General features: G+C 40.6%; 1 protein-coding gene across 4 annotated transcripts; it reads left to right on the top strand.

The window, feature by feature from the left end:
- Positions 1-3,375: 3,375 nt before the first annotated feature.
- On the top strand, positions 3,376-12,938 carry LOC104457268. Of its 4 annotated transcripts, none has more exons than XM_010072206.3 (4): positions 3,376-3,669; positions 4,906-6,747; positions 8,392-10,441; positions 12,547-12,938. In XM_010072206.3, exons 2-4 carry the CDS (start codon positions 6,211-6,213, stop codon positions 12,552-12,554), a joined length of 2,595 nt encoding a protein of 864 aa, XP_010070508.3. In that variant the 5' UTR covers positions 3,376-3,669; positions 4,906-6,210; the 3' UTR covers positions 12,555-12,938. The 4 variants fall into 4 exon arrangements, with proteins under 4 accessions (XP_010070508.3, XP_018717154.2, XP_010070510.3 ...); XM_018861609.2 differs by lacking the exon at positions 12,547-12,938 and adding an exon at positions 11,325-11,701; XM_010072208.3 differs by lacking the exon at positions 12,547-12,938 and having other exon boundaries at positions 8,401-11,052.
- The last annotated feature ends 451 nt before the right edge of the window (positions 12,939-13,389 follow it).

Raw genomic sequence — 13,389 nt, 5'->3', positions numbered from 1 at the left:
GGTGGAAATTTTGATGGCATATTTTTATAAATTATGGAAAATGCATTTCGCTTTTGTGTTTCCAATGGCCCCTTAGTTCTCAGGTGTAATTTTGCTTTCCCCATCTAAGAGGGAATATTCCTAAAATTTTATATCTCATAATTCAAACAAAATAAGATGTATTAAAGTCCAATGGCATGTCTCTATAAAAAAAAAAAAAAAAAAAAAGATGTTCCGTCATCTCACTTTCATGCTCCCATCACATCCCCATTAACTCATTTTTCTAATTGTAAATTAAATAAGATTAAAAGTAAAATTGACCAAGATAAAAGGACAAAAAGGCGAGACAAGGAAGTTAACTACCTCTCGTGCACTTGGAAAATCACTTAATTGTCACTATAGTGCAACCAACCTCATCCCTGCACTCTACGTGAGAATTTTCTTTTATCTATTGAAATTTAAATAATAATTTGTTTTTGGTTACTGAAAGAGTAGCAAAATATTCAAGACCTTACTCCACTCTGAATAGGCCATCCCAGATGTCTTTCCCCCACAAGCCATTTACAGGCAAATGAAGGGAAAAAACACGGGATAACGGCCCCACTAGGCTCTCCGGCCACAGCACTTCTAGCGCTGGGATCCCATCTGGAGGGAGGTCACTGTCTTCTCCTAGCATACTAGGCTGATAAATCCCCAATGATAGGTTTGGGAGGAGTAGCAACTCCTCCCGGGTGGCCGGCCGCTGAAATTTAAATAATAATTTATTTTCGGTTACTGAAAGAGTAGCAAAATGTTCATCTAATGTTTTCTTTTCTTTAAGAAATGTTCAATAGTAGAAAAAATGTTGAGAATGTTTACTTTTTCAACAACATTTTATATGTAAATGTTTCTTAGGACAATAAAAATAATACAAATGATCATTTTTAGAAAAATATTTTCTAAATCATGCATTTTTCATAAAACAAACACTCTTTAAATGAAATCATTCGGAGAGACAATGACATATGCGTGCGTCCATGTGGGTTTGCTCTCCTATTTTGCTTGAGTCCAACAAAAAGGAAACAATAGCAAAGCTATAATATTCATTTCGTGACTTTTATTTTAGTACACGGCTTCGTATTTTCAAACTCCTAACTTTTGTAAAGTTTTAGAGCAACAAATCTACGGACAATCAATCTAATGTTGACACCTTACGATTGCTTTAGCACCAATTTTTTTTTTTAACCATATGTTTAGGCAGCTTTGGCGAGCTCTTATTATTAAAATAAGTCGGAGCTGCTTAAATGATCGCTTGTCAAAAGTCGTGAAACTTAAATCGCCGTTCAAGATGGTTTAAGACTAAAGTTAAGTATAGTTTTTACTTTTAGAAATTGTCCCGCAGGTGGGGCCACTTTCCCTAACATCATGTTTTGAAAGGTACGGCTGTTCGGTGGAAAACCCAGTCACGCTTCCAAAAGCAGTCGATTATTTTAGCCATCTATCTTTATTATTTTCCATAACCATTCGATGCGGCATGCTCGATATATTATGGGCTCCTAAATTTTGCGGACACATGGCCAAATTTCCTTCTTCTTTTTTTCCCTAATATATCATTTATTCTCGACGAATTAATTAGTTCAAAACTCCTGCATTTCGTCGAGATTCGCTGCTGACGGAGAAGAACAATTTAGACAAAATTTTCTGGTGTTGGACGGTGTCGGGACACATTGTCCTGTTTTTTCTCCACAGCGACAAAGGTACTAAGCAGCAATTGACAAAAGCCCATGGTGCTCGCTTTTCCAAAGTACCCTCGGCGCGGTCGGGTCGATGAGGACGAGGCTGCGTGGGGTCGACGCGACTCGAGCCCTCGAAGGACGTGCCGTGCAGGATGGAAAAAGAGGGAGAAATGATTCGATGAATGGGATACATGTACCGGAGGCGAACACGGGACCATCGGATCCGATAGGGCCCGCTCGGGCCGCAACCCGCCAAGGCCTGGCTCCCACCGTACCGGACCCCGGTTCCGGTGGTGGCAGGTTTTCGGAGAGATGTGGGGAGGGCCAGAACGGACCTTTCACGGGACTTAGATATCGCGCGTCGTGCGTCGTGCGTCTGGAACGACGATTCCATGCACCAATGACCAGATGCCCACAAGGGACTGTCCCCCTCACTAACGTCAAAATAAAATTTTGAAATATGATAGAACAGAAGGAAAAATTAAAAATTAAAAAAGAAAGAAAATTTGACATTTTTAAAGCAAAGATAGGCAAAAAAGCATAGGAGCACCAAAGTCTAAACCTCCTCCCAAAGTTCACCTTGGATGTTGTACTTGTGCATTTCCACTTTTGCCCCTCGACCATGCCCCCTTTGTAGTTTGCTAAGGTGTATTATTTTCCAAACGTTTGCCCGTGAAAGAGGCTTAATATACATGCCTACTTAAATCTCATGCGTGGGAAAAAAAAAAAAATAAAGAAAAGGGTGGGGAGACGAATTATCATGTTGATTGCCCTCCAAGTTGTACCATATTTACAAAGAGGCCCAAAGCTTTTGACGTGGACCTAAAGCTTGTCCATGACTCAAAAGACCTTGTGGAAAGACCTACTTTTGTGTCTCTTTATGGCATGTTATGTTTTCACTTCCAATGCACTAATTGCGTCAATCACAAGGATGGCGATATTTTGAATGATGAAATTTGCTTGTTCAACGGTTCAAATTTTGAAAAGTGTAAATGAGTGAAATTCGAAACGACTGATGACCGTCTTAATTATGAATTACTTATTTTTTTCTAACATGATAACATGTGCTTGCCATGCACGACGGATGTGATTGAAACTTGCCATGTGCATTTGAATGAGGAGATGAAGCCTCTTGCACCCATGCGGCAACATGCAATAGGGAATGCTTTAATGTATAGGCATTCAATTTGCCATACACATGATCGTCGCGCGACACGAAACTCCATATGCACGCAAGTAAATCGTAGAGATAAGACAAAAGCGGAGTTCATTTAAGATGACGCATCAATAAATGGTAAAAAAAAAATTTAATATTGACTTGATTTCGTAATTCATACAGATCCAATCGAATTACATAGATAAAAGTTTCGGATTCCGATATGAGATTCCGTATCGAGGAGATTCATATAAATTCCAAGAGCCAAAAAACATAGGAAGTGAAATCCATCCTTCCTAAAAAGATCATAAAAAAATCTCACAATCGCAATCACCCTAGAACCAAAACCCCACTCCTCGTTTTCCTCCTTGTGGCAGCCAAAGACAAAAAGCTAGAGGAAAACTTATGGACCTTGACGGGTCCCAATCTCGTGAATACCTACACCGCCGAGGGGCAAAAGCGGGACCTCATGCCCTTAGTTTTCAACGTTCCCCCGCCCCCCTCTCTCTCTTCCCCTGTCACTGTAGTCATAGTGTCTTTCTCTTTCTATCTCTCTCTCTCTCTCCGAGGCCATTCATCGAGGCTGTGTTTTTTGTTTGTTTATCAGGTGCTGCTTGCGTTCTAAGCATTTTTCCCTTCTTCTCTTCCTCCAGAAATTCTTGAAAGTCAGGCAGAGAGAGAGAGAGAAGATCGAAAAACCCTAGACGAGAACCCCCTGCCCCTCGCATGGTCTTCTTCCTCGCCCTCTGGCATGGAAGCTGCAGCCATACCCTTCGTCGGAGCCGCTCCGTGGCGTAGCCGCCCGATGCTCCGTCTCCGGTAAGAAGCTCCGGTCCTCGTCCCTCGCCGGCCACCCCTCCGACTCTCTCTCTCTCTCTCTCTCTCTCTCTCTCTCTGTGTCGAGCTCCGTCGTGTGACGATGATGAGAAGCCTCTGTTTTTCCTTCTTCTTTTCTTTTCTTTTTTTTGGCGAAGATAAGATGGGTTTTCGCTTGTGTGTATTTTTCATCCGTTCTTGAGTTTCTTGAAGCACGCTTGGTGTTTCTTTCTCGTTTTCTTGGGTTTCTCGGGGGGAAGACCGTTCTTGGTTCGGTCGATCTTTTTTTATAATCTGCTTATCCATTTCTGGGACGGGGGCCGGGATTGGCTGCAAGCCGATCGTTCCGTGAGTGCTGAGAGTTGAATGTCCGGCGTGCGCAAAAGTAGCTGATATCTGCTGGCCACCCGCTTTTTGTTTTGCAGGGGAATTTTTTTTTTCTCCTTTCTTTCTTTGACTTTCCTTGTCTTTCTCCTGCGTTTCTGTCGTTTATTAGGTAAGGTTAGTTAATAGGACGTGTCGTGCTTTAGATTTCGGAGTTTTATGTTGGGTTGATTGTCCGAGTGAAAAACTGGTCGTGACGCCGGCGAGCGTCATTTCCAATTTTTCCGGAAACGGGGTTTGATGAGCTGCTTAATCAGTGTTAGTACGTTCGTGCTTAGTGTTTTAATGATGGGTCCGGTCTCGAGCGGAGAAAAAAGTGAACTTTAGGCGAACAATTCATTTAATTCATCTTTTGGGAAGTACAAATTTTTGAAATTGCTTTCTGGAAGCGCAAAAAAAGGAGAACTTTCAGTGTTCTGTTTTGGGGTTGTCTGCTGGGTTTTCCTTAAAATGCAGGGTGATCCCATTTAATCAGCTTGTTTTATTTTTTTATTTTGTTTTTAATCTTCAATGGAATTAATATTGAAGAGACAGTTACTGTTTTAGAAATGAGAAGTTACTGTTTTAGAAATATGTGTGCTATCATAGAGCTTTGATCTGCTTTTAGGCAACATCAAATTCTTCAACGGCAACCACACTTGGTCTTTGGATCTTTCTTAAAAAACTGTTGATGTTCTTTTGTGGATTGTAGACTTCCTGACAACTTGGGCTTTTTAGTATCCCGTCCTCATTCTCACTTTCCTTTCTTTGTTTCGAATTTTCATGGTGCTTGTTCTTTTATTCGGTATAGTTTCTGATCCAATGCAATTTAATGCTGCTGTTATTAAAACTTATCTGTGATGTTGCTCTATCCAGGGGATCTTTTCACTTAACCAAGGCATCATTTGTCATTGGGTTTCTATCATGCATCTTCTTCTCCTTTGTTGCATGTGTACATTGCTTTGAGGTTGGGAGGCAAGAAGCTGTGGAAGAAAACAATGGATGCGGATCCTCTAATGGCAATTATGGTGCCGGCATTCGGAATATTGTTCTTGGTGGGGATGTTGATTCAGATTATACTCCAGACAATTCAAAAGCTCGCATGACTCTTGGCAATATCTGTAGCGAGTTTTTCTGCTTTCCCTCAACACTGCCTGGTTTTTTGTCTGAGAACTCCAACACCAAGGATACTACTTTGGAAGACTCTTTGATTAGGCCTGACAATCAATTATTCGTTGGAGTGGGACCGGGTGAATTTACTCAGTGGGCAAATAACTCCAGGTGGTCATCAGATTATGGTATATCTATATTATCAAATGGAAGGACCGTCTCTTGTTCTTTGAACTCTAGGAAGAATGTTAATGAATTCTCATATATTCAAACATCTGGTGCTAATCAACATGATATATCTTCTTGTAGAGCACCTCTCCTTAATCCAAAAAGTGTCAGTTTTAGTCAGGGCAAGAATTCTGAGATGGACAAGTCAGGTTCCTTTGACGGGTTTTTGTCACCCAACATAGAAATAAACCCTCCTATACTTGACTGGGGAGAAAAGTACTTGTATGGTCCTTCCATAGCCTTCTTAACAGTGTCAAACAACTGGAGTGACAGCATTTTACATGTCTACCAGCCATTCAGCACAGATGTGCAGTTCTTTTCTTGCAACTTTACTGAAGCAGTACTAGAACCTGGTGAAGTGGCTTCTCTCTGTTTTGTCTTCTTGCCTAGATGGCAGGGTTTGTCCTCAGCTCATTTGATCGTGCAAACAAATTTTGGAGGTTTTTTGGTGCAGGCCAGAGGCTTCGCAGTCAAGTCTCCCTATGGGATTCAGCCCATATTAGGTGTAGATGAATCTTCCACTGGAAGGTGGAGAAAGAACTTGTCGTTGTTCAATCCTTTCGATGAGAGCCTCTACGTGGAAGAAATAGCCCTATGGCTATCAGTTTCTCTGGGAGATAATTCCCTCCATATGGAAGCAACTTGTACACACGAAAATCCCTCAAGTTCTGATGGCCTGCAGAGTGTTAAAGATTGGTTTCTTGTGAAGAGTAGTCCTATTGATTTGCCAGTGATGGCAATGAGATCTCATAAAAGTTGGGAGTTGGTCCTCAGATTAGTGAGGACATTGTAGAGATAGATTTATCTTTTGGTTCTGTTGGTAAAGTTTTGGGTGCCTTTTGCATGCAATTAACAACATCTTCAAAAGATAGAGCTGACATTATGATGGTACCGATTGAAGCTGAGATAGATGATATGGCAGTAACTCATGATATAGCTGGTCTGCTTTCCGTCTCTCTTGAGAGCGTGACATCATCTGATGTTGCTGGAAGTTTTGTTAGCATATCTTTGAGGAATAGTGCTACACGTGTTATTACTGTTACTAAGATCAGTGAAATTGCAAATTCAAAGCTTTTTCAGATCAAGTACATGGACGGATTGGTACTCTTTCCTGACACCATTACCCAAGTTGCTTTACTTACTTGCAATCACGTTTCAGATGAAAGTCATTTTACTCATGAGACCCTTGATGCAGACAGAATATGTAAATTACTTATACAGACGAATGACTCTCAAAGTCAGATTGAAATTCTCTGCCAGGACATTCTACATGTCTGCTCAGGACGTGATTCCTTTTCTGGTTACAATCATCAGGTCGATAATGCCAATTTTGGAAATAAAAGGACATTATCATTGGAGCATTTGCGAGCAAATGCTGAGGTATGTAATTTCTGCACAAAGTTATTCATTCGCGAATTATGTGTTTGGTCTGTGTTTCCTAGCTATTGTACTACACTTCTTAGTTGTGCTATTTGCTTAGCTGGGTGCTCTTGATCTCTAGCATGTCTTGTCAACAATCAATGTGATTATTGCAAAAGGAGGCATTTTGAGAGTTTCTTCCTATGCTGTTATTGATTCCAGGGACATTATTCCGCGCTTCATGTAGTTTAGACTTCAAACATTTCCTTGGTTTTTTGAAGAAATTTGCTGGGAATTCCATTCTTGTCCTAATGCGAGGGATAATAATATATTTCATTCATGTTGGTATCTTAATAGGCTGTCTTTACCCAATAAATCTGTCAAAAAAATCATCAGAACATATTTTTGGAATGAGACTGTCTAGCAAGGCATTTTCCCTTCTTTTTTTTTTTTGTTTTTTTGTTTCTTTTTTTAGGGGGGGGGGGTTGTGTGTGTGAATTTAGTAGATTCTGTTTAATCTACGAGTGCTAGGCTGATGAGAGCCGAGGAGTCTAGTCTTTTAGAAGGTTTGCTAGCTAAAGGTTCATCCAATTTTTGAGCAATTTATCTTTTAAGTTTAAACTTCCTAAAACACTTCTCCACGGAGGATAAATGAACCTGTCCTGGAATCATATGCCTTAGACATATGGAGTGTTACTGATTTTCTGAACAAAATGTATTCAGTGATACAGAATACTCCTTCATCCTTAACTCAGGAGTTGTTTAGAATTAATGAACTGTTTGAAGGTTTGAATAGCATGCATCTTTTTGTAAAGCAGTAATCCCATGAACTATTGAATATCTAAAGTCATCTTTCGTGTTCCTACTATTTGGAAGCTTATGGGAAATCAGTTCTAGTGAAACGCATTGTTCTTTACAGTTTTCCATTGACTTCTACTTGTCCTCCACCTCACCATTGTCCCATTTCCACATCGGTGAAATGGGAGATATATTGCATGCTCTCAAATACAAAGCGGACCTGCTGTGTTATCTGACTCATGTTCTTAAAAAGTTTCTTGAGATCTCTCCTGTAAATGATTGTTGCTACTAATGATTTTTGTTGTTTAATGAACTTAGATGAACGGCTGAAATGCATGCAACTGTTTTCCTGCTTGTGTCCACCTTTATGTTCCTGATTTTTTACCTATTAACTGGTGATCTAATGGAACCAAAAATAAGGTCAAAACATGTCAAATCTTTTCGTTATAATTTTTTCTCCAGTTTCTCCACGCACAGGAATCGGATGGTAGTTACTGCTGCTCATCAGATATACCTGGATAAATTCTGTTTCGTGATTTAGTATTTTTGATAACCTAGGAGATCTACATTGTTTGTTGTTCCTGCTATTCATATTCTGATTTGATTGTTGCAGTTCATAAGCAAAAAAACGAAATGCAATTTTGTGCTCGTTCCTGTAAGTCAATCTCTGGGATAAGGGGTCCTTTAGGTCTCTTCTGCCAATTAGAACTTGTTTATGACTTTCTCCATGATAACTAATAGAATATACTTCCTCCCTAGTAATAATTTGTCACTGCTTTTTCTGCAAATGTAGCACATCATTGTTTTTTTCATAATTTCATATCAAATACTAAATTGTTGCATCTGATTTTTTTTTTTTTTTTTAAGGCACTGCAGACTGCAGATTTAGATGAGTTCGTGCTAGGAAACTGGAAATCTCAAGGTACCAATTGTGAGATGTCGGTGCTTGATAAGCATGAGGTTTTCTTCCACATCGTTCCCATTGGGACTCATCTCTCCAAGTGGATCACTGTGCATAATCCAAGTCAGCAACCAGTCATAATGCAACTGCTTTTGAACTCGGGAGAAATGATTGATGAGTGCAAGGACCCAATTCAACTTGGGCAGCCTATTTTGTCTGGCATCTTGGTTCATGGTGAATCTGTCAAACCACCGACCTATGGGTTTTCTGTAGCGGAGAGTGCTCTAACAGAAGCTTATGTTCATCCTCAAGGGCAGGCATCTTTGGGGCCTTTGATCTTTCACCCATCAGATCGTTGTGAGTGGAGGAGTTCAGTTCTGGTAAGGAACAACCTTTCTGGTGTGGAGTGGTTGTCTTTGAGGGGAATCGGGGGGTCGTATTCTCTTGTCCTGCTTGAAAATTCAGAGCCTGTTGAAAAATTGGAATTTGACCTTGACTTTTCTGATTCTTTGAACATTGTCAATCAAGAGAAGATGACATCCCAAATGCATGATTCCGTGCACTCATGTCATAAGCCTTTAATTAAGGTAATTTATGCCAAGAATACAGGAGATATGCCATTGGAGGTCAGGAGGATAAGGGTTTCTGGGACAGACTGTAAGTTGGATGGATTCACGGTTCACAATTGTACAAGTTTTTCTCTGAGACCTGGGGAAGCAAAGAAGCTTCTAATATCTTACAGAAGCAATTTTTTGGCTCCTGTGGAACATCGACATCTTGAATTGGATTTGGCAAGTGGAATTCTAATTATACCCATGAAAGCCAATATTCATTTGACCATGCTTGGTTCATGCAAGAAATCTCTGTTCTTGATTCGGGTGAAGAGAATATTTGCGGCGATCCTCCTTGCTGCTCTGTTTGTGTTGTTGGTATTATTTTGCTTCTTCCCCCAGATGACAGTCTCGCAGGACTGGCGATGTGGGAGAGGAAAGGATTCTATTATGACAACGCAGTGCAAAGGGAAATCCTCAAAAGTTCACTATAGTAGAAAAAGTAATAAACCTGTTGGGTCCACCAAGGTGGATCCTTTTCCTAACTTTCCAGTTGCAGATAAACCCTTACTACCGGAGTCCATGGCATATACTGATAATCTTCGTGGATGTGAAGAAGTACATGGGATTGGTGCGCCAGATACAAAATCAAATGCTCAGGATGTGGGAACACCGGTCATTCCTGCAGAAGCTCAGAAAGATAGGGAACGATCATGTTCGCCGTTAAGTTTGGTTGGTGCTGCTGAGAGCTGCAATGTGGTGGAGGAAGTATCGCAGCCTGGTAACCTCAGTGTCCGCATTGGAAAAGACAAAGGAAGAAGGCGGAGAAAGAGAAAGGGTGCTGGTGCAGGGTTTAGCACTCTACTTGAAGTTTCAAGTAGCCAAAGCGGAAATTCGACACCTTCATCTCCCTTATCTCCAGTCTCTTCTGTTCCTACACCCAGAAGAATGTGTCCTCTCTCTCCTGATCCGGATCCGGAACAATGTATTGAGACCAGAAATCCCCTTTCTCAGTGGCCAGACAGGGAGAGGCGTCAAGTTTCCAAACCTGATAAGAGCGCAAGCTGTTTGGAACCCGCAGTTTCAAAGAAAAAGAGTTCCGCTGTACTTCACGTGCAGCCCCCAGCACCAGCAAAAACTGCTAGTAAGCCCGTGCTATTGCCTTCTGCAACGTTCCCATGTGCTGGGAGACCCACCTCGAGTTTGCGTCCACACGCTCGAGCTCCCGGTTCTCATCTGTGCAGCCAAAAGATCATCAAGTCAGAGGAAAAGGCGGAATCTGAGAACAAGTTCACATATGACATCTGGGGGGATCATTTCTCCACTCTTCGTACGGCGGGTCGGTCGATGGATGACTTGGCCAAGATGTTCGGTACTGTAAATAGTGACTCTAACAGCTTCTTCGAACGGGGTCCGCAGACCCTGATGAACAAATACCAACCAGGATCTATAAGTTCTCAACAAGGTGGTTAGTGAAATAAATTATGTGTTTAATACGTCTCTCTTCCTTAGCTTAAAATCTGCTTTTGCATTGCATGGCTGAAAGAGAATAGGTAGATTCGACGGTTTGAGTTATCTCGGTGTGGCTAGTATTTTTTTTTTAATTTTTGGCGTTCTTTGGTTGGTTGATAGAGCTAGAAAGTCCAACTTATAGGTGGAAGAAATATAAATTCCTCAAAATATGCAATGTTGGAATATTTTAACACCCTTTTCACTTGGAATCCAAATTAGGAATAGGCACACTAAATTTGATGGATAAGGATCTGCATAGGCGCAATTAATTGGGTAGAAATTGACTTGATATTATGTTAGAATGTTTAATCCAAAAGCTTAAACTTATAAGTGGAGGGAGATCACTTGTTTACAGAAAGCATATAAATCCCATAGACCCGCTAGATAAATTCACTGAATATTGAAATGTATAACAATGCATAATTGCTCATAATTTTTAGAAATGCTGCTCATTTTCAAATTTTGAAGGAAAACTAAAAAGTAGGGGGAGAAAATACACTTTCAAACTGTAGGCAAACAAAAGAGGGTGGGAGGAGTCCAAGCTGGTGTTAAAAAAAAAAAAAAGAGGCATGAGCAGCATTGTGAAGTGTGTGGTCACAGAGTAATGTGCTACTCTTATCCGATGCCCGATGCTTTCATCCTTATTTATATAGGGAAAAGCCACAAATGAGATTGTGATACCATCATTATGATATCTAGGGGATAATCGGTAGATATGGCGCAATTATTACAATATCGGGTCATCTTTATGTAATCGGATTTCATATGGTGCTGTAATAATGTTGGCTGATTAGTTCGGTGATTTCCTTATTTGATTCATTCATTGTAATCTTCAGGTTAAAAGACCCCATTAAGGTAGCATGTCATGAAGTAACTACTTTAAAGTAGAGTAGTATAGTATGTGACTCGTGCAACACTTTCTTTATAATAGAACTTTCAATGTAGATCATCACGCAATTTGCTTTTGTTTGTTTTGATATGTTAAAAACTTTCGCCAATACCAACGTGACTGGCGGTGATGATGGTGGAGAGGTGACAATGCTTGCTTGACTAATACATTCAAAATACGGATTCTATTGTGAATTTGGGTTGGATTCAGGTCAGATCGGTTAAGGATCATTCAAATTGTACAGTTGAGTCAACATTCGTTAAGTGGGTCAATTTAGTCGAAATCCATGTTCCTGTCCTTCAACAAATTGGAAGACAAATGTAAGGCATTAAGCACTGGGGCAAGCATTGTTATTGTTCCTCAAATTAATCTTCCTCCGATAATTAGGAGATGAGGAGTAAATTTTTTACTGGGGAAGCTCATGTATGGACCTTGCTAAGTAGTGTCAAGTGTCATAATTTCACGCAACCTTCCTTTGCGAAGAAGCGACGCTATGGTCAAATGGATTCAATGAGCAAAGCCTACCCTATTTGGGCTTTGAAATGACAGGACTTAGGCAATTGAAAGAGTCATTGTATTGGCTGTTTCCTTTGTTTCATGGGTGAAATAGAAGAAATCGAGCACGTTGGAGGTAGAGGAAATTATCAATTGCTATTTGTTCTAAGCCTTTATCATCTGTTCAGTAGATGCGGGCATTCTCTAACAATTAAGCAAGTAAACTGCCTTGCAACCATTCTCGAATCCAATGAATAGATTTTCCAGCTAGGAAGGGCCATCTAATATGCACTCTCTTTGTATATCGATCGAGCAAGCCATGGCACGACATGACTTTGGTACTTTCTTGGGTCCACAATTCGCGGGGATGCAGCTTCAGGAAAGGAGTGAACGTGGCTTCGGGAAAGGAGTGAAGCCGAAAGGCATCTTATAAACCATAAACCTTCCCATTGCAGATACTTTACCGATACATTTGACACTTCATGCAACTGATTTGCTGGCTCTCCGTGCTAGGACCTAGATATTTCACTATTGTCTTCTTCTTTATCAATCGATGGTGGCGTCTGCCTTCTGCTCCTGTTGTACTCTGTGAAAACTAGGAACGGACTCCATCCGAAAACACTGAGAAAAACCGAGTGGACTAATAAGATTGTCAACCGATCCATCAATTGCAGGCCCGTGACGGCTAGTGCCAGTGAAGTCGAGTTGCTGACAGCCATCTCCATCTACGACCCGACAACGAAGGGCAACAGAACTAGGTCAATGGCGACTGGCTTATATATGTGATTGCCTGTCGGGGCGGGCTCCTACTTCTAGAGACGAAGAGCATTACTCGTCCACTCCCGGTGCACGAGTTTGAGGCATAATAACTATCGAATCAAGCGGTTTTCACATGATCAAACAATCGAGACCGGTTGGTGTCAGAGAATAGAAAGCTAGGGATTTGGGAATATTGTATATTGTTTTCTGAATCATTTAATGTGTAATTACAACCCTATTGATAGTACAAGAGATCTACATGTATAAGAAAAGAAAAAGAATGAATAATATCCCAAAAAGATTCCCACGAAGATTCTTGCTATCAAGATCAATTAAGATTAATTAGTATCGGCAACAATATCTTCAACACTCCCCCTCAAGCTTGGCGGTCTATACACATCAAGGACGCCTAGCTTGTTTAATTAGATACGAATGTTGCCTTTGACATAAAGTCTTGGTAAAAATATCCGCAGGTTGTTCTGTTGTTTTTATTCCTCTTATTTTGATCCTTCCACTTTGGATTTTGTCTTGAACGAAGTGATAGTCAACTTCTATGTGTTTCGTCCTTTCATGAAAAATTGGATTTATTGCAAGTTTTAAGTGCATCATCATTATCACAAAATAAGACAGCGAGTTCTTTTACCCATACACCAAGATCTTGAAGAAGGCCTCTTATCCAAACTATTTCACAGCTACTAGACAGTGGGTTCTTTTACCCATACACCAATATCTTGAAGAAGGCCTCTTATCCAAACTAT

The sequence above is a fragment of the Eucalyptus grandis genome, chromosome 8, assembly GCF_016545825.1.
Source record: "Eucalyptus grandis isolate ANBG69807.140 chromosome 8, ASM1654582v1, whole genome shotgun sequence".
Taxonomy (NCBI): domain Eukaryota; kingdom Viridiplantae; phylum Streptophyta; class Magnoliopsida; order Myrtales; family Myrtaceae; genus Eucalyptus; species Eucalyptus grandis.
The sequence above is the reverse complement of the archived record's forward strand: the minus strand, read 5'-3'. Positions and strand labels throughout refer to the sequence as shown.